The 27,188-nt window shown below is 40.2% G+C and overlaps 1 protein-coding gene across 1 annotated transcript; it reads right to left on the minus strand.

Annotated features, from left to right (window-relative positions):
• Positions 1-5,348: 5,348 nt before the first annotated feature.
• LOC148017660 (uncharacterized) lies at positions 5,349-26,745 on the minus strand. The gene is made up of 9 exons (XM_087663536.1): positions 26,381-26,745; positions 25,887-26,045; positions 25,722-25,801; positions 25,567-25,626; positions 25,206-25,475; positions 24,909-24,971; positions 6,673-6,741; positions 6,002-6,047; positions 5,349-5,881 (listed from the first exon to the last, which is right to left on the minus strand). Exons 1-9 carry the CDS (start codon positions 26,424-26,426, stop codon positions 5,820-5,822), a joined length of 855 nt encoding a protein of 284 aa, XP_087519662.1. The 5' UTR covers positions 26,427-26,745; the 3' UTR covers positions 5,349-5,819.
• Positions 26,746-27,188: the final 443 nt, after the last annotated feature.

The following is a 27,188-nucleotide window of genomic DNA, read 5'->3' on the forward strand; positions in this document are numbered from 1 at the left end:
GGTCCTTTCTTAGGTGCAATCTTCTTCCGAGGTTTAATGGTCTTTTTAGGCTTTAATGAGTTGAACCTAGACTAGACTTTGGGCTCCTCTTTGTGGTATGGTTCAGTGGATGACCCTTGTGTAGGACAAGGACGGGCTATGATTTCAATGCTTGTTGCTAATGATTCTGAGGAGAGTACAATGACACTCATCCCTCTAATTTCATTTACCAATATACTAAAGAAGAAATCACTCAAGATATGCAATACACTTCTAGTGTATGGTGGTCTATGTGTTTATAGTTGTACACATAGCCTTACAACTTGATGCAGGGTACTTAGTTGTTTTATTTTCCTGATGAAAAACATTCAGATTATATAAGTATTAGCAGCAATGATGATTAGGCATTCTTCAACCTTTGGATCAAGCTTCTTTTGCAACTCAACTAAAAAACATATAGGATCAAGTTGAAAGCTACATTTGGGTCATCTTAACACTTGATTCTTGTCTTTTTTCTTAGCTTCTTCAACAACCCAAATGGTTGTGCAAGGGAATTGCTATTTGGAACCACCATTTCTACATTCATGGCCATGTAAGTCACCTCTTTCCAATCATCTTGGACTTTTCCTATATTTTTTTGAACCTTGTTTTGTATCAACAAATATAAATAAGCATGTCAAATATGAGATCAATGATTTTCCTTTGATGGAACTAGTGGAATTAAAACTTTTTTGCTTTCTTCCTAGATGCACATTCTATATAACAATATATTAAGCATGGCATGATTATGATTTAGGTACTATAGTAAATAGTTATTGCCACATCAAATGTCAACCGACTGATACTTTCAAGTAGATATACATTACCATTTTGAGACTCTTGTTTCATGGATAATTTCTTTTCTTCACCTCCTTTTGAGGTATACCCTCTACAAATAAGTGACAATATATTAAACATTGATTAGTCTGTACAAATTGTCTACAAAAAAGTCACTTGCCATACTTGTAACTATCAACGTAGTGGTGTGGTTATCGTCAATATGTGATACCACCAATGTGGTGGCTACTAGTGTATTATAGCTACAAGTACTCTGGTTGAGCCCCAATATATGGGTGGCTCCCATTAAACTCGGTAGCTACCTGTATAATTTTTGGCTAGCAATATAATTGGTATAGTTGCCAATTGTATTAGTAAATATACCAATACAACTAGTAGCTATTAGTATACTAGAACTCCATTAGAGTACAACTAGATATTGGTAACTACTATATGAGAAGCTACCATCATGACTAATAGCTACTAGTAAATAGTATATTGGGAGCAACCAGTACAATTGGTAGAAGCTACTAGTATAAGAAGTATCATCCAATACAACTAGTAGCTACCAATATATTAGGAGCCACCACTTGTTATAGATTTGTTAACAACACATTCTAGTAGCTATCGGTATGATGGTAACTACCACACGTAATAGTTTCTACTAGCTACCATTATGGTAGTAGCTACTAGTGTGGACACCACTATACTACTAGCTACCACCATAATAGTAATAGCTATCATAGTGATACATATCATAGCAATAGCTATCTATTATGGTGGTAGCTATCAAACAAATAATTGTCAGTATAGTATATATACCTTGTATATCATAGTGATAGTCATCTATTATAATGGCAATTGTCAAATAGCTATCATCAATATGGTATTTATATCTTGTATATCATAGTGATAGTTATCAAATATAATGGTACTTACCATATTGTTATCTATCACAATAGCAACTAGCTACCACATACATATATGTGTATTGAAAAAACCTCAATCCTAAATCTTACTGGTCAATCTTCTTGCTACAATAATAAAGCCTAGGAAACAAAACAATTTTTAATGTTGCATACCTTTCTTTAGGCTCTTGTTTGATGATGCACAGCTACTAAACAACATCAAATACCTAACGTGCCATTAGATGGCCTAGCTACACCTAGGCCCATGCCTCATTCACGTCCCTAGAAAGGTGAGCAAATCAATTGATGTGGTACCCATGCCTTCATAGTAGCATGAATATACCCAGTGTCTCATCACCAAACATGGCTAATCCATAGGTAGCATAAGTAAAAGGCAAACAAAAAAATTCTAACCAAAATTCATCAATAAAGTCATCCTCACTAAGGGTTTTTGGAACTTTTCTAGTGTTAGTAAGATTATCCATCTCATGGGCCTGGTCTTTAGTATGCAAAAAAACTCTCAACAACATCAGGAGACTGCCACTAAGACATCTTCTTCAAGAGAAGCTAACATTATTAGCTGAGGTAAAGGGATTGACGGTGAAGAGGGTGAAGGATGGGTCTTCTGAAGGCAATGAGTTTGGGGACCATATCCTATTTCCAACATTTTTTAGCTATCTTTGAATTTGCATAGCTTCCATTTTGGCCTCTCTCGCAGATGTTGTTGTCTTGAGGATGTGCACTTACACTGCTTGATGGCATTTTCCTTCTTGGAGTCTCCATGACATTGCCAAAATAATGGTAAGGAAATAATGCAACAAGGGAGGAGCATGCATGCATTGTTGTGTTTGGATTGGTGTTTATGTGCCATGTCTAGATGCTAGAGAAACAAAGAAAGACTTGCACAAGATGCAAAAGCAAACATAACTTCTCTTTTGTGTGTGTGTGTGTGTGTGTGTGCGTGTGCGTGTGTGTGTGTGTGTGTGTGTGTGTGTGTGTGTGTGTGTGTGTGTGTGTGTGTGTGTGTGTGTGTGTTCTGACTACCTATGTTGTGATGTCATGGTCACATGGGTCTAGATATATCTCCCCATTTCCATCCACTTGAGAAGGGTTCTTGTGCATGCCAAGGATGAGGCACAATAACATCCCAACTACTAATAGTCTAATTAAGGCATATAATTAGTCATTTTGACCAAGCACCTAGCCGCTTCTATTGGCAATCCATGGGTAAACCTAACTTGCCCATTCCCTCATTTAGCTCCTCCTCAAGTTGCCCTCCTCCCACTTTTGGCATGGACCTTTGAACTTAAAGACCACACTCCACAATTCTATGCATCATATGAATAATTATTGCATATTTGTCCAAGCCTAGTGAAATCATTGCCTCGAGTTTTTTAAAATGTGCATTTTCTAACCAAATTGATTGGATACACCATAACTAGTACACTAACAATGTTTTGATTGCAAACAAGACATGTTTTGATTAATAACTTGTAAACACCCCAAGATTTGAGCCTTAAACCTCCTAGTTACATCAAGAAATACTATTATTATACCTCTTTCATGTCGACTGCAACCTCTTCAATATCACCCTTGACTTCACATTTACTTTTGTTGTAGCAACAATATAGTTGTAATAACAAATATACTTTAGGCCCAATTCTTTTACAAAAAGATGTGAATATGCTTACAAACTCATTAACAATTTGCATAGGGATCACTTTGTTCGAAGCCAAAGTGCAACATGAATATCCTCAATCTATTCAAATGCTAAAAACCTTACTCAAATCCCTCCCAAGAATCACTACTATTTGGCCCTACCAAAAGGCAAGGCATATGCCCCACACACCTCTAAATGAGATAAAATCATCAACTTTAAAAAAGGTTAGTCTTGAAATGCTTACGTTTTAATATTTGATTGGATGTAAATTAAATACTAGCATTTTGGATCCTTTGTGGATGTTTACTTGAATTTTGAATAGAATAATAATGATTGTTCTTACATGGGTAAGGGTTACCACCACCACTAAATGCCCTTACGCGCATAAATCTTAATTTGTCTTCTTGGCCACGTCCCTTTTCATTTAATGTCAAATTACTTTTGGATTTTTACTCTAGTAAACATCTAGTTTGCCATGGAATGCTCTTACACAAAAACCCAATATTTGTCTCTTATTCTCCTTGTTCATATACAGCTAGTATCCATCTTCTTGTATTCTCCTCTTATTTCCAATTACTTTTACTAATTTACATGTGCTTATGTTTTACACCTTACTTCTTGGTTTCAAAGGATGCAATGCTTCTTCACATGATATTCTCTATTCATTGTTTTTCTACTAGTATATGCCAAAGACCATATCCAAATCTTTGATTCTTGTTTGTATAAGTGTTAAAACACAGCTTGAAGGCATATGACAATTAAACATTGTTTCATCAAGAACAAGAGCTCTTAACTTTTCATTGCTATACTCATTAGGATGCAAAGGACAAACCACAAGGTGTCCTCGTACTCCAATGGCATGTTTTTCCAAGCAAATACACAAGTAAATGTGGAGTTTTGTTGAAGTGAAGTCGAAAATCAGTTGTAACTATATATCTCACAAACATAGGTTCTTTCATGAGCTAGTGATTAAAAACGGGCAAAGGCAGTGTTTGAAGAACCAACAATTTCATTGCCAACATGCAAAGGTAGAGACCGGACATCACTTTGTGCACCAAAATTTGTAACCCACTGCACTCCAATGGAAAAGATGACCAAATCTTGCATAAAAAGTTCTCACAAGCTGTAGATTAAACTTGAGCAACAACACCATGTTCAAAGAGCTAAGATTTTTGAAGCTGGCTTGCAAAGAGGAGACTAAGCATCATCTAGAGGATGCAAATGTTGAGCACCACGATGCACATTTCTTGAGTGCCTTGATGGAATGGTCAGAGGGTAAATGCATACTCTTTAAGGCAGGCCCATTAAAGGGAGAAGCCAAGCATCATGCTTCACTTGATTGTGGCCATTCCAGTTGTGGTAATCCAACCTTTTGGAAAGCACAAACTGAACACAACCAATGTGCAGACCAGAAGCTAGCTGTCTCAGACACACCTACTACACGGTCTGGTTTAAAGGGATGAAAAACAATAGTCATCAGGTTGCACAGAGTTTCACACCATACCACAATTTGCATTTACACTAGCTTCTACGTAGGACACTATAAAGTATCAGGGACAATGACCAGCTATATGATGATGAGTATCATGCTTGGCCCTTGCATAAGAATCTATCTTTAGTGCTTGTACAAACATGGCATGGTATATTCTCCTAGGTGTGGTTTTTTGCTAAAACATTGTAAATCGTGAAGAGAGACGGTTAATTATTGGCTGAGGATGACTATGGAGAAACCATACTTCTTTAATTTTCATTTGTAACATGGATGGCTTCATCGCAACAATTCGTAATATCTATCCAGTTAATGCTTGACGCGGGCACGAAACTATGATCCTCAAGCCACTTCGGATTAAGTTAAACAAACATGCTTGGTTGTTTTTTTAAGGGCTAAGACAATCATTGAAAATGTGGCTTCCAAAAACTGGTCCACTTTACAAAGGATTAGCAAAACATACCTAGAATCCATTAGCACCACCAACCCAAGAAAATGTCCTCTCAGTTTTACCATGATTCAAAGGTCTTTTCCACAGAATACAAACCAACGCTAATCGCAACGAACAAAAATTTATGAATCACACAGACTACAATTCAAATGCAGAGTCATGCACTCCTGTTAAAATGAAAGATCAATTGATCAACTCCCTCAAGTCAGCAGAAGGCCTAAAACTATCTCAAATACCAAATCAGGTTTTATGCAACTCCTAGAACTGACAGCGGTTAGGAAAAGCACTCATATAAAGGAATAGATTGGAAGTGCTTGATCACTCAGAAAACTGATTGTCACCTCCTTGTACTTGCTTGCATTACAAAATAGGGTTTGTCTTGATTGACAGGCAGGATTATGAAACTCAAGGTTAGAAACTGAAAGACCTGACTTCGAACTAGAAAAGATACTCTTTCTCTGATGTTAATGATCTCATTATCACTTGCTTCATCAGCTCTACTATGGTTCGTTGTGCCTACTTGATACCAGGAAAGGATGGCCTGATTGCAACTAGAGGATCTCCATAACCCACAGACTCTGCAAGAAAAATGGTTCTCAGTAAGAAAACATAATCTTCTCCTACACTAGCACTCGCTAACTTGTAGGGTCCTGATAGTAATATTATCGAATTCCTTGAGATCCAAATGTCACCCTCACCTCCATCTTTCCATAGAATCTTGACAACCTCTCCAGAACTTTCAGCCTGCATGACAAAATGTTCAAGCTTAGAACATCTCTTGAATGCCTTAATAAAATCTCCTCACACTCCATGCGAAGAGAAACTATCACATAACTTGCCGATGCCTAAAGAGCCACAAACTAGCTCCAAATAACAATGTTTCAATTTTACGGGAATATAACGGCCCAAGTCACTGACACTCAACAGATAAAGCCAATGCATCGCTGTTTGCCCTCCTCTATACTACCAAGGTCAAAGAAGTACATAAAGACAAAACATTATGCTTTGCTTCATTGATTCAACTCAAAGACCATTGAATATCTTTCATTAATTTGTGTTGTTGTTACAAAACCAATCAGACACTGTCTCCTTGGCCACAAGATTAATCATTCACTCAAAGAAATCCATGCATGATATGTATAATTGCTGAATTCCACATGTTAATGAAGTCTAACAACTTACTGAAGTGATAAAACAACCCCATTCTACTGTCCACACATAGATTCAAGCCAGGAAAGGTAGGACAGGAATCCTCTAAAAAGTTCAAAAACACTGGACCATGATTCACTTAGAAATCCCAGTAGACATAGCATCAGATAAGTAAGATACTGTTAATTTGGTTCTGCTGTACTCCTAAAAACAGAAATACCTCGACGGGTTGCTGTGTGCCAAGCTGCTCAACATAGCAGACTACTTGTCCTTCTTTTATGACTTGTCCCTGCACAAAAAGAGTAGATCAAAGACTAGGAATGAAATCCCCTTCCCTCCCTCCCCCTCTCCCTTCCACCTTCCCCCCTGCCTCCATCCCCTTTGGCACTAGTCTCCAACCAAAAGGCCCCAAAAGAATGAAAAAGGAAAAGCCCCCAAAAACCATTTCCTCATTAAGAATGCATCATGCATAAAATGCAAGATTACACATAGATGAGAGACAAACACACACACACCCGCACACAGAGCAAATGGATGTTGCGAGTCAGCCTCGTGATGGCAACCACAGCACTCTTACTTTTATTTTATGAGATACATTGGGCTTTGGCACATCTACAGTACCAGGAATGCTTTTCTTTCAACTTGGCATCTTTTGTATTGCATGTATTGAGGGTCTTACTATTGTGGCACGTGCTTCTATGATATCTACCGGTATTACTCATCCAAGACTTGCTGCTCCATGGCATGAGATTATCCACATGACTTTACTGACTATTTGTGCATAATTTTAGATGGTATCCTACTTTACATGGCTGCAGAGAATAGGATAATATAAACCTTGGTTCTTTTGTTGGCAACTGATTTAACTTCCCTAGCTGATTTTTGGCATTTCATATGATTTGAATGAGGTAACAAGTTGCATGCTGGCCAGAAGCTCAATCGTACATCTTGAAGGATAGGGAACACGGTATGTATAGGCAATATTACTTAATTTCCAAGCAATTGGACCTTAGCTGCAAGCTTCAGCTTGAGCGTCAAAATCTTGGATCTAAACCTCATCAACTTGGTCCCAGTTTTCAGTATGATATATTGATCATATCTTCAAGTGCAAAGAACACATGTGCAGGTTGTGCATCCAAGGAGAAGCAGAACTTAGAAGTTGCATTTGGAAAAAAAAGAAATGCAAGATCTTGATGAATCGTTTGTAAAGCGAGGCACATTACGCAAGATCAAGCGTTTCATAAAATCAATTGAGATCTTATTTCTTTTTCACCAACTGATTTGGGGTGTTTAAGGGAATTAGTTAGTGTTCTCTTTCCAGAACTTACACATGAGAATCTTTTGAGAGGGCATCCATAATTTTCTTCCCAAAGGATTGGGGTTAAAGGAACCAACTATAGTTCACAGTGCAGGTCGCTCAATTATACGGGTAAGTAGAAAGTTTGGAAAGTTGTTTTGCTAAATTACGCCTTCAGTATGCCCAAAATCTTAACCATGTCTTCAACCGCTAGTCTCCACAACATATCCAAAGCAATCTTGTTATTTCTACTCAAACTTGTGCCTGCCTTATCAAGTAAGGTAAGTCCAATAATATGTTCTCACTCCCAAGAGCTTCCACCTCCTAACAACCTCCTCAACCAACTCCAAGGGAGGTAACCACTTTCATCACTCTTAATTTGCAAACGCTTATTACTACTTTACTAGTAAAATCAGCAAATAAAATACTCAAAAGAGCTAGAATGCTCCTACTCAGCACAAAGGCACTGATTGGCCCCAAAGATTGGCACCCTTTCTTTAGATTACAAAGAAGGATGACAATTTGGTGTTTTTTAAATCCACTACTGATTTTTGTTGTAGACCAACTTCTATGGCTAAACTCTAGATACCCTAAATGACTCATCCCTTAAGTCAGCCCGCAAATCCTAAAAACACAACACTAAAATAGCCAATTATTTGACTCCAAATTCTCAATGTACCCACACAGAACTCCCTCCAAATTTTCCCTAATGCTTTTTCCAATAATTGCTCTCACCAATCTTGGCTTTTCTCACAACAAAACTGGGCCAATTGCATTCTAATGGGTGTCAATATGAGTTTCAGTGCTGAATACATCCATAACAGTGATTATATGTCCATAACAGTGATTGCATGCCAATATGCCATGAAAAATTGCATGCTACAGACTACATGCAATACCAATTCAGCATGAATCAGTTATAATCTGCCTTAATCAGCTGAAATCATGATTCAACCCTGATCAGGAAACCCTATTTTAGCCAAATCAGTAAGCTCTTTGCCAACAAACGACAGAGAAAGACATGTCAAAATGATGTGGAGCAACAAAAGCAAAACAATAAAGCTGCTGAACCAAGAACTGAACTAAATAACAAAAACACATGAACTTAGAAATAATGAGCTGGGAAACAGAATCCATACACCAAAGCACAAGGTGTGTACCCACGTTGCACTTCATGCGCATATGGAACATTTCATACGGTGCCATTTCGTACGTTCATTTTGTACAGTTCCGTACAGTTCTCATGCTTCAACCAGTCCACCATTTCATATGACCTACTCTCCCTCCACCAAAGCACAAGGTGTGTACCCACGTTGCATTTCGTGCGCATATGGAACGTTTCATACGGTGCCATTTTGTACGTTCATTTCGTACAATTCCGTACAGTTCTCATGCTTCAACCAGTCCACCATTTCATATAACCTACTCTCCCTCTCCCTCTCCCTCTTCCTTTTCCTCTTCCACTTTAACCTACACCCCCTCTCCCAATCCCTCTCCCTCTTGCAATCCCAGAATCTGACTGATAAAGTGATATCGCACATCTATATGCTTTGTGCATGAATGATACATGGCATTCTTAGCCAAATGCACAGCACTGTGGCTATCACATCCCAATACTGCAGTACCCATAGACATGCCGAGATCCTCTGCAGTCTGCTCAACCATATAGCTTCCTTAGAAGCTTCAGTAGCTAATATGTATTCAGCTTTAGTAGTACTCAGTGCGATGATGTTCTGCAACCTAGAGCACCAAGAAACGGCCCCACTAGCAACTATAAAGACATACCCACTAGCGGACCTACAAGTGTCCAAGTCACCTGCCATGCCTGCATCACAATAACCCTGCAAACTAAGTGCACCCTACACATAGCAAATACACTTTCTTTGTGTACCCTTTAGATATCCAAAAATACACTTGACAACTTCCCAATGTGTTTTGCCAAGATTTGACATAAACCTGCTAACAATTCCCACTGCATGAGCAATGTCTAGACAAGTAGCAACCATAGGATACATAAGAGAGCCACAAGCCAATGCGTAAGGAACCATAGCATTTGCTTCCACATCATCCTTTGGGCTGTTGGCTTTACTAAGCTTAAGATAAGGAGGTAAAGGTACCCCAAAAGGCTTAGCTTCAACCATGTTAAATTTGTCCAGTATCTTTTTAGTGTACTTTTCTTGAGATAAAAACAACAATTTCTGCATTCTATCTCTACGAATCCTCATGCCCAAAATATGCTCTGCATTCCCCAAATCTTTCATGGAGAAGGCTGATTTCAGCTGATTTTTGAGAGCATCCAAGCTAGTTTTTCTTTTCCCAACTAGCAACATATCATCCACATACAAAACAAGAATGATGGGGCTGCCATCTGTATCCTTTTTCATGTACAAACAATGATCTGCATGGCTGCATGTACACCCATGGGATAGCATAAAAGTGTCAAACTTTTTGTACCACTATCGTGGTGCTTGCTTCAATCCATACAAGTTGCGTTTTAGTTTCCACACCATCTGCTCTTTTCCAAGACCTACAAAGCCTTCGGGCTGTTTCATATAAATTTCCTCATCAATGTCACCATGTAGGAAACCTATTTTTAAATCCATTTGGTATAGCTCTAAGTCCAATACAGCAATGAGAGCAAAAAGCACACATAGTGTGGTCATCTTCACAACCGGTGAGAAGACCTCTTGGAAGTCAATCCCTTCCTTCTGTGCATACCCTTTAGCAACCAATCTTGCCTTGTACTTGGGTTTCCCATCAACTGTCTTTACTTTGAAAACCCATTTGTTTGGAAGAGGCTTCCTTCCTTTGGGCAACGACACAAGATCCCAAGTATCATTAGCATACAGAGATTTAATCTCTTCTTGCATAGCTAGCTCCCACTTACTGCTGCTGAATTCACACGACTTGGTCTCTTTGTATGTAAGAGGCTCACCCTCCTCTGTAAGCATCACATAATGCAAGGAGGGGTCATACCTATGTGGTTGCCTTCTTACGCGTATAGACCTGCGTACCCAATGATCAACATTTTCAGGAATTGGGTCTACATTTGGAGGTATGTTATTTTCAGCATTTGTTGGCTACTGTATGCCATTTTCAGCATGCTGTTCATGCTGTACAGCACCTTCATTTTCATTACCAGCACCTGCATTTTCATAATCAGCAAGTCTATCTTGCTATCCATCATCATCTGGCTCAAAGATAACTGGCTGATCATCAATTTCAGCCTGTGGTACAGCACCATGAGGCTCATCATCTGAAGTAATAGGTGGCTGCAAATTCTGAAATTTGACCTTTATCATATCTTCATTAGAGACTAAAGTACCTTTCCGCAATTTTGCCTCGTTAAACACAACATTACGGCTGCGAGTAATTTTCTTGGGCTGAGGTAACCACACTCTGTAGCCAAATTCACCCTCATTACCATAGCCCATGAAAATGCCTTTGGTGGATTTTGGGCCAAGTTTGTTCCTCGGCTCATCTCTAACATGCACAAAATGCATCACAACCAAATATGTGTAAATGGTCATATGAGGCTGATTTGCCAGACCAAACCTCCTCAAAGATGCCATTATTTAAGGACCTGTTTGGAGAGCGGCTGCAAACATGAACCGCGGTTTTGAGTGCCTCTCCCCAAAATTAATGAGGTTTTGACTACAAGAAACTTTTCATTCAAAGCTTTACAGTGCAAGCAATACAAAGTGTCCTTCTTGGTTTTTTGTTTTTGTTTTTTGAGCCGGGTGCCTAATCAGACTCAAAGACGGAACCCTGTGCCACTAGCTTATGATTTCGCTACTTCCTTTAGGACCAAACTCTTACTCATTATCTAAAGACAAGTGTACAGTGCCAATCCCATCAATACTGCAAGCATGGTTATTTCCAAGATACACCTTTCCATAACTGCTTGCATTGAACGTAGCTTTGCACTCCAAGCAAGGAGTTACATGGAAAGAGGCACCAAAGTCTACAATCCAAGTCTGAGTGACACTATCATCAACTGACAAAAGTGCATCAATCACATCAGCCTTGGTAATCTGCATATCCTGCATGTGACATACAAGGGCATCATAATCAACTGCACATAATACATCAGTCTTTATATCCGAAAGCTCCTCTATGACTACACTCAACGCCATATTCGCCTTTTCCTTGCCTTTGGTTGCCTCAGATACATCTGTCTTATCCTCCTTTTTCTTTTTGTCTCCTACATTCTTCTTTCTCTCTTGTTCCTTCTTGTAATATTTGCAATCGGGCTTCTTGTGAAACTCCCTCTGTCAAAAGTGGATGCAGCAATGGAAGCATGAAAGAATGCTCAAACTGTTGAACACAAGAGAGAAGAGACATTGCAAAGGAAAACTCAAAGATATACTCAAGAAATGAAATCCATACACCAAGCATGAGATAGTCGCGTACAATAGTGAGTTGCTGGTTAAGAGGGCACTCCCACCAGCTCCCTCTCTCCAACAAGGCATGCAATGGAATCTGCAAGTAATGAATGACTGAATATGGAGGAGGAGCCCGAATACATAGGACAAAATAATGCCAATAAAGTGACCAGGTTGGCCAGCAATAAATGCAAAATGATCACCATAATGACAAATAAAAATTACCTAAAGAACACTAAAATGCATGTTCCACTAAGGCGCATCCTTGACTCACTCTATGAGCTGACTATGCTGCTAACATCCTCTCTCAGATCATGGGTGATCTCATACAATGAGAATGAGTCATCATAGTCCATACAACAAAGACCACCAAAATAGAACCATGAATATCCAAGTAGTGGGTGATCAAGCCACCACTAAGGTGCCTTAGAGAGAACCTGATTGTCAATATCAATCATACCGAACCTGAAAATAGAGAAAAATCATAGAATCTCTCTACGCCTATCATCATCAATGCCTCACATTAACATACATGATCACCCTATCAAAAATGCCTCTAAGCATATGTGAACATGGATTCCCCACCTTTGGCCAAGACTACCAAAGTGTCCCCTCATGTGAACTTGAACTAAGAGCCAATCCCACTCTCTGTCAAGTAACAACCCATCATGAGCCTAGAAGTCAACCCCAGCTCCAAGGATTCAAGACCTCCCAAACTTTGGTCAATGCACCTGAAAAGTCCCTCTTTGAAACCTGTGCATCTACATACCTATAGAGATGAGGCTCATTGGCCTAACCTCACCACCCTCTCTCCCCCTCTTTTGCACTAGAGAGTAGTGAGGGATGTCCGCATCACCTCTACAAGAAAGCTATAGAAGGAGAAGCTACCAAGCCCTTCCTGCGGTCTGAAGGAGATGACCCCTGTCAAGTCTTGGCCTTCACCTTGGTCAAAAGATCCAAGGAGACCGATGGCTCAACAGAGGAGTCCATATCCTACTTGTCCTTCTTCCTTGAAGCTGCCAACTCTTTGCAATCCTTGCGCGAATGTCCCTTCTTAGCACAATGATAACACTAGGCCTTGGACTTCTTCCTGTCACCCCCCTCTTACGCTGCAAATGTCTTATCAGAGTCACCATACTAAGATGGAAACTTCCCCCTGTAATTGCAAAGATGCATCATCCTCAAGTAGTATGGAGGACATATGGGTAAAGCTCACTGACATCAATGGCGTCTGGGCCCACAAAGCATTGGCTACTCCATCAAACTCCAAAGGAATCTTGTAGAGCACAATCCCTACAAATGAGCCTCTAGAAGGGTGGACTTCATGTGTCAAATTTGATCCTATACCTCTATAACAGAAAGCAAGAATGACTAAATCGTGTCCTTCAGGTAGAACTTCATCTATTGGAGCTATCCGTAGAGGATAATTGTACGCATGGTCGAGGAAGCCTCATATAACATTTGAAGTTTCGCCCATATCACTAAAGCAATCCTGTGTAACCTCCAAAAGAATCGCTTTAGAGATACAATGAAGAAGAGCAGAATATACAAAAGCATCATCGAGATCCCATGTGAGCACATCTTCCTCGTGGTTGTCCTCGTCAAAATTGGCTAGAGAATGACTGGGGCACTGAGGACGCTCAATAGCTCCAGATTCAACATACCATAACCGCTTTTGCACAAACCATGCTTTTCATATTAGGTGATCACAGTTGTGAAGTTTGTCATCAATAGAGCAACATAGAGGAGCTATCTGGAAAGGATAGGAAGAGAATAAAGGAAAGAAGAGGAGAGAGAAAGTACAGCCAAAGCACAACGCAAAGTGCACTAACAGAGTTCACACACAGTGTTGAGGGTAATGGATCACAAAATTTGCAAAAAATGGAAAGAATCAACCAAGATAAGATGAACAAAGGCTGAAAAGCCATGTCACCCAACCTTCAAGAGCTAAAAATACCGTAAACGCACATGCTGCAGGTCAAAACACAAACAAAGAGACATTGAATGCAGTCACCAGCAGTAGTATAATACGGAAAAGCAGTAAACATAGACAGCAACAAAATTAAATGGAGTCAACGATAGTTGGAGGAGAATCACAGCAGCAAAACACAAATATCTAATGGCTGAAAAGTCCCAAAAAACAGTCGCCCAGCTACAGCAGACAAAGATGATAAGGAATCAACAGAAAACAATAGCACAAGTGTAGAACCTAAAATCTAATACCATGTCAAAAGTGGATGTAGTAATGAAGCATGAAAGGATGTTGAAATAGACTACTAAACACAAGACAGAAGAGAAAGGAAAGGAGAACTCAAAGATATGCTCAAGAAATCCATATACCAAACATGAGACAATCACATACAACAGTGAATCGTTGGCTGTGTGGGCACTGGCACCAGCTCCCAAGTCCCTCTCTCCAACAAGGCATGCATTGGAATCTACAAGTGATGAATGACTAAATGTGAAGGAGCCCAAACATATAGGACAAAACAATGCCAATAAAGTGATCAAGTCAGCCTACGATAAATGCTAAAATGATCACCATAATGACAAATTAAAATTACCTAAATAACACTAAAATGCCTATCCCACTAAGACACATCAGAGACTCACTCATGAGCTGACTATATTGCTAACACCCTCTCCCTCTCTCTCCCTCTCCCACTTTCACCAACACCTTCTCTCCTCTCCTCTCCTCTCCGTATCCCTCTCCCTCTCTTACTTTCAAGTTTCATCCACACTCCCTCTCCCTCTCCCTCTCCCTCTCTATCACTTTCAAGTTCATGACACTTTTGTACTTTCCATGATCTGAGTTGCATATTTTATGTATGTAAGCTGACTCTATACATAATTTTATATGTATTTTTTAATGAGCATATGAAACAATGTATTTTGTTTTTAAAATTTTTGTCTATGTTCCAGACCGTACATATTTGCATGCTATATGTATCATAGAAATCGTACGAAACCATGCAAAAATATCGTTCTTGCCTTATTAATTGAAATTTGGAACTACCCAAACATTACATTAATAAGTGGCTGCCCAAACTTTGTCACAGTGCAATGGTCTCACCGTGCATAGAGTTAGGGGTACCAAAAGTTAACTGAAAATATTAAGAGCTCATTCGCATTTTTCATTTGGTAACAGCTACAATCAAGCTAGAATCATGCTAGGGCTAAGGGGTCAATAAAGTGACATCCCCCTATAGAACACCAATGCACCACCCTTTCAAGAGGCACTTAGGAGCTAGTGAAGTGACAAAAATCCAATGATGCAATTGGTGGAGAGGGAGCCCTGAGCAATGGCTTGCTGCCATGAAACCTGTTCTTCTAGAGAGGAAGGTCTATAACTGTTCTGCAGGTTTTTTCTTATTTACACTAAAAACATTGCTGAGCTTCAATCTCATCAAGCAGAGCAATGTGGGTGCCAAAATTGTTTTCTAGCCTCACCTTAGTCCTCCCAACATCTGCACAAAAGGAACTTAACAAATTTCAGCAACATCCAATTCCTGAAAGAGAGCAAGTTAGGTGCCATTATATTGGCCTGAAAAAGAATGCTAAATACAAAGGAGAGGACTGATCAATCCCTACACACAACCTAAGGTATCAGTGAGGGCACCGAATCGAGCTGAAATGATGACAACAGCACCAACTATGATGGAGATGTTGACGGTGACAGTGACAGAGAATAAACACGGTTTGCTTGGTGAAGATGACCCGGGTACCGAGTCCAGTTAGACCATAAACTTAGAGGAGTAGAAAGCCCTAAGTCTGGAACATACAGGACTTCCGAAATGGAGCTAGAGGAACGATCTAGCAACAACCATAAAGTGCCAACGCCACTAATAGGCACCGAACAAATGTCACCAACAATGATGAAACCCTCAGATGGACGAAGATTCTGCAGCATGCCTCCTCGTGGAGTCATATGACTCGAAGCACCACTATCAATGAGCTAAGGGCTCCTTGAAGACAAGTCAACGACTGAAGAAGGTTCCTCCAATATATGGATATGAAGGAATACGAATAGGTAACAGTTGGCGTAGAGGTAGGGAAAGGCGTCGATGATGTAGTTACATGCTTCCCTCTGAATGAAGGTGAAGGTACTTCTACCAACGCTTCTCCTCAAGATGGATCCCCTTCTCACAATGTAGGTATCCAATAACTTCTCTGAATCTATGTGAAAGCCTAAAAAATGCTCTTCTACCTTGGGCTTGGCCTTAGGTTTCTCCTTCTTCTTCTTCTCTCCTCCCACACCTACAATAAAAGCTTTTGTGGAGTTGGATCTGGCTACCTCTTTCAAATGCTCATTATGCTCCAAAACAAGTAAGCTAAGCTCCTCCCACAAAAGTCTCACGGCTCCTTGATATAAGAAGATTGGTGTAGAAGACATTGTGTTTCAAAGAGGGCAACTAAGTCAAAAGAATCATGGCCATATCCTCGGAAGAGATGATCCTCCCAAGGGAAGAAAGCTCATCCCTCATATCCTCCAACCTATAGGTGATATCCTTCATGGAAAGAGAGTCGTCAATAGCGAGCAACTATAATTTCTTCTCAAAGAGTAATCCAGTGGGCAAATATCTTCTAATGGTACCAAGAAGCAAGCTTTGTCCACACTTTCACTATAAGTGCAGATAAGACATGAGAATGACAATACTTTGAACTTAACCAACTTGATCAATGATCACCATGAAAATTAGGAAAGAGAGGGAGAGAGAGACGACACCATGTTGAGAGGGGGACCCCGGCCCCTCCCCCTTTTCAAGAATTTATTAAAACAAACCACAAGCACGCAGTGCCTAAACCATATACAGAAGGGCTAATTTCCTACAATTCTGAAAATTAGGGTTTTGAAACCCTAATTTTTGCAAAATCCGAGCAGCAAGCTAATTTTCTTCTTTAGTGCTTGGATTAGATCAAGCTAAGTAGGAAGTGCTTCTTGGATGAGAGAGAGATAGGAAAGTATAAAGCATGTGGCTGAAATTTCAATATGAGCGCTTATTTCAAATGAAAAGAGAAACCTCCAATATATAGGTGTGGGGCTTGGGTGCTCAAAAGTGAAAAGTAGAAACTACAAATGACAAGTATTTTGCTGAAAATGATAAGTGTAGGGAGACTTGTCTCTTCAAAATGGCACATATCCTATTCTAGATACCACATGTCACTTTTCTACAGAAAGAAGCTTCCAAACCTTCTACTCTAAAAATCTCTCAAATAGTTAAGAACTTGAGTAGCTACTAAATATAAAATTGTTCCTTGCAAAATTGTGGAGTCTTTTGACGCAAACAAAATTTCCATTTAAGCAACTCCCAAAAATAGTAGCGCCCTGAATTTTAGAAGTCACCAAATTTAGCTTCTGAAGTACTTCATTATATAGGTTTACCGATTTATAGTTTCTTTCTTTGATCATGAGCATCTGGTTTCACTTTCTGTAACCACTCATTATATAGGCTTCAAGTCAATGTGACTATCTGAGTATAAAAGTCTTAGTCATTTAAGCTTTCTGGTCAATCTAACCGCTTAACCAAACTTTTCATTTTTCTTGGGCATCTTATTAATTACGACCCAAGTTTAATTATAGGGCATTCTGGCCATTGGCCACCCGTAAATAGAAAGATGAACATTTAATCATATTTTAAAATACTTAATTAATACAAATCGCCTTTCAAAATACATGAGCATCAAATTAATTTGAAATCATTGTGTCAATATGTCTTGGTAACAATTGATAAACAAAAGGTTTATTACATCCACTGCCTGCTGCAACCTACGCACATGCACTTGAACAAAATCATATATGCTCATAAAAGGGAAAGATTGGACTCTAGAATTAAGCAAATCCCATAGGGCCGCATTGTGAAGATATGCTAGGGTTTGCATTGAAAAAACACAGTATGTAAGACAAAGACTCAAACACAAAGACTCAAACAGAGACAAGCAAAACTCAAACATAGAGATAAACACACAGAGAATAAACTCAGAAATGAATGAATGCTATAAATGAATGTAAGAGTATACAAAATGCCCAAGGACAAACCAATGCAATGTCAAAGAGTGACGTCCACGGGAGACAAATCCCAAGTGTTGTGACCACCAATTGAAGTATCCAAATGCAAAAAACACCAAACACTAATCACCAAAGTGTTAGGAAACTAAGGTAACAACAAGAGAGGTGTTTGCTCATATAGACGACTTATTGGATAGCAAAAACACAAGTACTGCAAACAGTCCTCGGATGGGAGAGAAGCTAATCAAGTGCTATGATGACGCTACAAATGGAAACCTCTAAATAGCAACGCGACGACCGAAAATAAGCCGCCTAGAGCTAAATAGTGATGGGCTGCAGTCGATGATGGCTAGACACCAAATGGTAGGTAGTTGATGGCTGAAATTTGCACGGTAGAGTGAGAAACCTACACCATAAATGGTGAGTAGCCCATATAAATATTAAAGGGTGCCCCAAAAAATTAGGGTTTTGAGGGACCATTGAAGCTCTATCGAACCGCGCACCAAATTTGCGTTTTTCATCAATTAAGCATGTATTGGGACTGTTTAAAAATATTAATCAGCTATAAAGCATATTTTAGCTCAATAACCTTTCTCACGTCTAAAATTAAGCCTAGAAGGAAATGCTTATAATATTTACCCCAAGGCATCCCACCCCAAAGCAGCTAGGGCATCGAACAAAGGATGCATGTCAACTGCCCAATGGCCTATCAAGACTACAAAGGCCATGGTTATCTTACCAAAAGAGTCCAAGTAGTCACCCTAGAGAGGGCAGGGCATTGTACAAAGCATGCACGTCGACTGATCAATGGCCTACCAAGCCCCACAAAGGCGGATGGAACCACATTGAACTTTTTTTTTACTTTTTTTTTTTAAATGAAAAGTTAAGTTTAGGGGGTGGCGGCCAATTAACAATGTCTCAAAAGACGAGAGTAGGGATGGTACACCCAACATATCAAAAAACAATACAAGCTTACCCAACCACTCGAGGATATCAATGACGAGGAAAAGGAGATGAAGTATTCATGTGAAGAAGGATGGCGGTGTAATCCACCGACGAAAACAACTTAGGATCCATATGATGCTCTACGCAATGGGATGCATAGTATGCTATATACTGAAGAATACTCATGCATACTCTCACTATGCGCAAATTAAAGAAGTTATTAATTTCAGCCCCCACTCTTAAAAGGGCTGATTATTCAAATGGTCAATCCATCATCCTGGACAATGTCCCTCCAAGGGAAATTGTTCAATTTTCCAAGCGTCCTACTATAAAGATGATGAAATCATGCAATGCATAAGGGAAGATACAACAAGGGGAAAGCCCGATGTCGAAGACAAGTACGAAAACCTATAGAACACCAAGAAGGATAGAAACCCCTCTCAACCCAAATGTCAATGTCGAAGAAGGACGAGGAGCCTCAAGATATTAATCTTTATGTGGTACCGAGAACCATGTGGATGAAGACAAGGATACCTTACCAAAAAGGCTCCAAATGAGATTGATAACAAAAGGTTACTTCGATGGTCTCTTTTCTTTGATGCTCTTGATATTACTTTCCAACATGTACTAAGCAAAAGAGTATTTTAGCTGACCTTTTATCATGCCAACTTCCATGACCCTTGTCTCTACTTTCTAAGATTCCCATGCGTAGTGCACTTTATACATACGCTCCAGATGCTTTTGTATATTGACACCCACTACCAAGATGCCCACTATGTCTAATCATTTGTACAATCATTCATTCCAATCAGCCCTTGTAACTCTATATAAGGACCCTCATGCCTCCATTGAAGACACCAAGCCACAAAGCCATCAACTCCTCCTCCTTACTCTCTAGCACTCTTCATGTTCCTCTATAATCAATCATTTATAAGTAATATACAGTGCATTCCTATAGCCTGAAGGTTTCACTCTCTATTCTCTCTAGTAGTTCTCCACTATACGCTCTCTCTTGGTATCAAAGCAAAAGTCTTATTATTGTACAAGTGTAAGATAAGGTAGTCAGTAACATGAGAGGTATTGCTCTTGTAAGGCTGTTTGGGTATTTCTCGTGTGAGAATGTTGGCCAATTTAAGCCAGTGTTGAGCTATAAATCCTTTGTGTGTGTCCAATAAATCCTTATGGCTTCACAGAATCTATACAAAGTGTGTTCGGTTCTACATTCAAGACTTTGGTTGAGTCGTACAAGATCACTGGATAATTCCACTATCATTGTAGATGAAGCGAATCCTAGTGCTAAATGGATTTTGCCTGACATTGGTGCTTCTCAAATCTATGGAGAAAATCGATTGTTCAAATTTAAAGCTTCTACCATCTATATTGAAGATCAAGGCATACTTACAGTAGGAGATACTTTAGCAAAAGATCAGCATGTGAACATCTTAGCATTAGTCTTATATAAAATCCAAAAACTAAAAACCAAAAAAGAATACCCTTATCTTCATCTTGGCTACATAGCTATTGGCATTATTCCTTTATTTCATAGAGGCTTGAATGTTTCTCACATGGTTGTTGTATTAGATACTAGGCATTTAGAACTCACGGATATGATTGGTGGTGCTACCGTTCCTCCCCTCTCTAATGGACCGATTTTCTTTGAATTAAGACCTAACTATGTAATTGCTATGGATGATCCATACTTACCTAAATTGCTTATGCTTCATATTAGAACCATGGGTTTACAAATGAAGGACTCCTCAACTCATCTAGCTATACAATATAGAATGGTGTTTAGATGTATGTCTTTAGCTATTCCTAGGGTATTACAAGGCACAAACTCTTTGAAGGATCGGGGGCAAACTATCATAATGAAATCTGATGGGAGTACGCAAAGGTTTCTCCCAGAATGTGTAAATTGGTTGCCAGTTGGATATAGAACTTCCTCAAGAGTGGCATTTGGATATATATTCTTGGCTGAAAAAGGAATTACTTCCTCCAAATGTTATTTCTTTCAGATGGAGACATAGGAAGAATCCCCAAGAGCAATTACTTCAATTCATCAACCCACGCCAGTCTCTTGAAGTTTCATTCTCAACCTTGTCCTCACTCACACATCTTACAAGGTATTTGCCAATATTGTAAGAAATTGATAGAGCAAGCTAGTTCTTCTATGATCAATGTGATTCAAGAGTTTGATTATGAAAACCACAATTATAAAGCTGCCCCTTATCGTTGACCTCTTCTTAGACTACTAAATTGCAAGCAACTAATTGGACCCATTTTGCTCTTACTGGGTTAATTGACAAACTGGAGCAATTACACAATGTTTGTAATAACATCTTACAATTATGTTAAGATTTAACAAAGGCCAAAACATCCCCACAACCTCCTATTCCTTTGAGTTCTATCTCCAATGTGACTTCCTCATCTATGAATACTCCTATAATCACTAATTGGGCTAGTTTTTCTTCTAAACACCTACAAAAAGGCAAGTCCCAAGCCTCCCTATGTCCTAACCTTGAATGCAAGGTGAAGAGCAAGGCATTGGAAGTAGCAAACATGAGAATAACTAGTTTCAAGCCCCAAATAGTTGTGTTTCAATAGTTGCTTTCCCAATCTACAAGTATGCAGCTTTTGCAATGTAGTTGAGAGTAGCCCAAATCATTGCATTTTTGTATACTGCAACTTACCCAAAATAGAAACTAGGAGATTTCCTCTCAGCCTATCCCTCAATTCACACCTACCCTACACCATTTGTGTCAAAAGAAAGCATCTCGGCTTTGCACATGAACAAAGGTAAGGATGTTTCATCCAAACACTTCTCAAAATGTGAGATCTTCCCACAATAGGAAACTTGGGAAATCCCTTACTAGCTACAAAAGAACAATTGATTCTATCTGCTCCACCTAAACTAGTCTCCTTGTGACCATCTTGCTTCAAAATTATCGTCATTAACTCCTTCCACATGATAGTATCCCACACATGTGAGGAGAGAGTTGGTGTAGAAAAGATCATACTTGGGGAGGGGAGATTTGACAAGAGTGCCACACCCATGTCCTCCAACTGGATGATCTTTCCAAGGAATGCTAACTCATCCTAAATCTCCTACATCTTATTGATGTGATCCTTCATGGTGGGAAAACTAGAGATAGGGAACTATCTTAGCCTCATCTCAAGGGTCATTCAATAAACAAATGTCTTAACCTAGAATAGGGAAGACAACCATGTCTAAACTTCATCATTAATGTGTCAAAATAACAAGTATGCTCTGAAACCATGTCAAAACAGCAAGTTTGCTCTGGTACCATGTCAAAAAATGACTAAGGGACCAAAGAGACTGTAGGGTTTGCAAGGAGAAGCACATGTGCAACAAACACTCAGAGAGAAGGGAAACTCGAAAACACAAGAACACCACGATGATGCACTGAATCATGCTATGAGAAGAAAAGTTGATTTACCGTAGCCGAAGCTCAGAAGATGACCACACTATCTTGATTGAATCTAGGGGAAGCACCTCTAGGGAATATGCACTGTGAAGGAAGCAAAACCCAACCCCCTAGGAACTGGGCTATTGAAGCAATCACTGGAAGGTGAGGGACAGCTATCGAGGGAGTGAACTGTAGTCCTCTGATGCTGTCAAGGATAAAGAAGATGATAACTAGCTGTCGAGGAAGCGAAGCACAATCCTCAAATGTCGCGAAGATGGACTGGGCAGCAAATGCAAATCCCACAATGTGTCGAAGCTGTCAAACGTAGGAAGAGCAGCCCAAATGTTGACACAAGGTACAAGATGATGGAGAGGCCCCTAGGCTGCAAAATGCAAATGCCAAGGTAATGAGGAGCTGATGCCAAGGGAGAAAGCTGACGCCTCATGGTGAGGATGTTGTCACCAAGTGGAGAAGTCCCAAACGCACATTGTTTGATGGCCGCAAGGTGGGAGATGATGTCACCAACTATGTAGGATTGAAGCCAAGATGTGGGGAAGCTCCAAAATGTAAAACTTGTGATGGAATAGGATGCCTAAAGCAAAGGATGAAGGAGGAGGAGGCAGCCATGAACCATGAACTACAATGTCAGCTGGAAGGGGTGTGAGGGCAGTGGAAGGGCTAGAGATTTATAAGCATAAGCTATCTAGGGTGGTGCACCACTAAGTGGGCGCCCACTGACAAAATGACCAAATGTGGACCCCAACCCTTTTTGGGGATGTTAATGCGAAACCCTAAATGTAGTGTGTAAACCGAAGAAGTGGTTTCTCAATATAATGTGGATGTGTCAAACATGAACAAGGACTAAATCACTACAATTCATGAAAAGGAGCTTACACAAGAGTTGTGCCTAACCTAGAGAGCTGAAACATCTATAAAAGCACTTGAAGGATCTACAGTAGGGAGAGGGAGAGGGACAATGACAAAATCTCATTGGTCAACGATATCAAGGATGGCGTCAATTTTGCATAACCAATGGGCATAATTGATTCCGTTTGACTTCTACTTAGGGGAGACTTTGGGAAGGCCACATAAAGAGAATGAACGCAAAGAACACAAAACTCAAGTACAAAGAAAACATAAAAAGAATAAATAAAATGACACAACTTGAATACTAATTATGAAAGCAAGACTACATACAATGCTAAAGACAACCTGCTAGCCCTTGCAGAAGTGCTGATCTAAAGTCATATAAGTAAAGGTGTTGGACAAAGGAGGGAGATGATGAGCTGAATAAGGAGAGGAGAAAAGATGGCTAGAGAGTGCGAACAAAAACAACCTAATGACTACAACTAGCAGAGGATGAAGAATGATGACAATGGTGTGAAAGTGATGATCCAATAATAACGAGAAACCCTAAATAGGTCATAGAACCCAATAATGGCCAGCCAACACTTTATGTAGATTGAAACTAACTACAACTGTCAACAGTCATAAATAAGGCCGACGTGATTAGAACATGGGGAAAATGTCCAGCAATTGCAACATGTCATAGGTATAGCAAATGGATAAGTCAAGGTGGCAAAATTGACTAGAAAATAGTAGCAATGTCTCCATCTAATGTGCCTAGGGTGAAGACTGTTGTAATACGCAAAGGACTAACAAAGACAAACACTACCACGGCTCCAATCATCCCCGCCAAACTCTAGCAAAGGCTCACAACCAAGAGTTGGACACGGAAAAGGGCAATAAATAAAATATATGCTAACAAGATGTTTCTTTAGTCATGTTTTCTTCCTTGCAAAACATGATAGTTCCTTGAGTTCCAAATGTAGATACATTATTTTTGTTCCATTGGCTGATTTGGTCGCTTGATGATGTTTAACTCTATGCGCACGCATGCACATGCATGTGCACTCTTGCATGTATGTATGGAATCATCATGACATCATATCTATGGGTCTCATAGGCCAATTTGGCTTTAAAGAGCCTCTCCCTCCCTTCCTCCCCATCTTGCACACCTTAACGCACTCGCAACCCATACATCACATGTGTGGGCATGCGCATGCATGTGTGCAAATGCATGCACAAGCATTCATTTCTGAAAGGAATCTGTGGGTTATGTTAATGTACAATAGGATGATGCTGTCAGTATGTCCAGCAAAGGCAAAATGTCAAGCAACCAAAGAACACGCACATATGCACATCACATCCTCATGTATCATATGCTTCTGAATACGTGGCATTGTGCATGCATTTACACATCAATGTGCATATGGTCACAGATACCATGTTCACATGATGCTTGTACACCCCACATAAGCTCAATCTATCAGGTTCTGTATTAAGAATCTGCAAGTAGATAAATGTGAGTATATGACCCTAAATCACGCATACCTCATCGCATAATGGTCGGCCACTTTTTCCTTTGACGACTCGCGATCTTCTGAATAAGCCAACCTGAGGAGCAGTAATTCTGACAGAATAAGTCTCACATTCATACTCAACGAAACCTTTATTGAGGAATCTAAGCTTTGTAAACTACTGATTCATGTATTTTAGCTTTTGATAACATTGTGCTTTGACTCTATAACTCTCTAAGACAGGTAGCACAGCATGCAGTTTTGAGGTATTGTCAGATCAAAACATGTGGTTGCTGACAAGCAAACATCCATTCAAATTTATGATGCCCACCTTGGGTGAGGTAACAAAGGCCAAGCCTTCATCTGCTGCTGCTTCTAGAAGGCCAAATCTTGAGCCAGATTTCGAAGCAGGTGTTGCTAATAGTGTTACGGCTGACACTGGAGGGGCCTTAGGTGCTGCAGAAGCAGCAGGAGGAGGTGATGCTGATGTCTGAGCCTCCACCATGGACTTGCTAGGAACTGGCGGAGCTACAGGTGGAGCTGGGGCTGTTCCCTTTATTTTTCCCACATCCCTTTTCATGTGCAGCTTGAAAGCACCAACCTGCAAGGACAACTCAGTGGTTCCACTACAAGTCAGTATTACGGATATCCATGTAGATCAATAAACACGCAGTTGATTGCGAGCAACGAACCTTCAGCTCCAGCTCTGCAATGCTAGTCTCATCGCATACCTCCATGAGCAAAGATTGCACCTGGGCATATATGTTGACAAAGGTAGGACATGGGCACTTTAGACATAGATGCATGAAGGAACTTCATATCTCCTGAGACACAGTAAGTTATATACCTCAAAGGCATTGGGTGCAAGGGGGTTGAGTTTCTCTTTTGCTTCCTCCTGGGTTTCTGGTTCATCATTCGCAATTGTTTCTGCGGCAGTGCCATGTCAAGAGCAAGTAATTGGAGGGAAACACCAAACAGAAAAGACAAAAACCCATTATATTACAGCACGTACTCTCGGAAACAGTAATAGACGATGCCCGGATACCCTTCAGCTGTCTGGTGCTTTGAAAATGTAAAGTGGATCCAAGTCGCCGATGCACCAACCCAGTAAGAAAAGTCGCAGCAGGTTGAGGACCAAAGCATAGGCCAGCAGCAGCTTGAGGACAGTTTCCTGAAACAAAGGCCATAAGGCAGATCAAAAAGTGCTTCTTTCAGGCATGAAATGCAGAGAGCTTTTCTTAGAAGAAGGAAAAAACAGAGAGCTCTTCGTGGGGGGCGGGGGGGAGTGGGGGGGAAAGAGAGAGCTCCCAGAAGACACCAAAACAACAGATACTTAAATAACAGAGCTCGTATCATAGATAATCTCAGATCAAAGGAATTGGGTGGATCCAAATACAGACAAATTATGAAGTGACGAACAAATGCAGAGATAAACCCAAATCCAAAGTGATGAAGGAGGAAAAAACAAATTCAGGCATTACACCTTGGATGAATGTATGCATGTACCTGGAGCTGCCCTGGTGGTGAGAGCAGGGGAGAGGAGAGACTCCATGGGGCCCAAACCTTAGAAGGGTGCGATCTTCCTACAAATGGAGCTCAAGCATGAGAGAGAGAGAGAGAGAGAGAGAGAGAGAGAGAGAGAGAGAGAGTCGACGTAATGGGGCAAGCAAGGGCCTCTGCAGGTGGTCCGTTTTCAAGGATTGCTCATGCATCATCGAGACTTCCGATGACAAATAGGCTCCCGACAAAGAAGGCCGTCTCTCTCATTCAGACCAACCTCTTCAGACCAAAATCTCCATCGAGTCTTGCTATTCCTTGCCTAACCCCCAACCATGACGGCAAGTACCAGGACTTTAGCAGCCATCCCCACATAGGGTAAGGGAGCCACAAGAGTGCCACCAAATTTGAGCACCTTCGAAGATGGGGATTAAAGAAGGATTTTGATATGTTGAGCATGGAGGAGCTTCGCAAGACTCTGTAAAATTTTTGAGTAACAACAAGGGACCAGAAGGCTTTCATCTTCCACTTCGGAATTGAGCCAATCAAGTCACACTATTCTTCTCTTTGACCAATCAAAACTTGCAAAAATTGTACCTTTATTGGGGTGTTGAGCATCACTCTTTCGGCCCATGTACTCTAGGTCGATTGACTTATGTGAGTCATTGAGCTTCGTTTTAATGTTGCTTCCATGCATAAGTTGATCGATGAGGTGGAGCCTACTATAGAGATCAACCCAAATGAGAGACAAAGAGAGAGACCATACAAGTGGATGATAGAGAAATTTGTCCTGGTTTAGGAGAGAGAATTGCACGAC

The sequence above is a fragment of the Lygodium microphyllum genome, chromosome 22 (genome assembly GCF_053477565.2).
Source record: "Lygodium microphyllum isolate KBCC chromosome 22, Lygodium_microphyllum_v1.1.10, whole genome shotgun sequence".
NCBI lineage: Eukaryota > Viridiplantae > Streptophyta > Polypodiopsida > Schizaeales > Lygodiaceae > Lygodium > Lygodium microphyllum.

What these genes read in the sequence shown, in the direction of transcription:
- LOC148017660 (XM_087663536.1), bottom strand. Translation starts at nt 26,426, where the DNA reads ATGGAGTCTCTCCTCTCCCCTGCTCTCACCACCAGGGCAGCTCCAG. An exon ending in TTGCAGAGCTGGAGCTGAAG is followed by an intron (nt 25,476 to 25,566) that starts GTTCGTTGCTCG and finishes TTGTCCTTGCAG; the next exon opens with GTTGGTGCTTTCAAGCTGCA. An exon ending in GCACACAGCAACCCGTCGAG is followed by an intron (nt 6,048 to 6,672) that starts GTATTTCTGTTT and finishes TTTGTCATGCAG; the next exon opens with GCTGAAAGTTCTGGAGAGGT.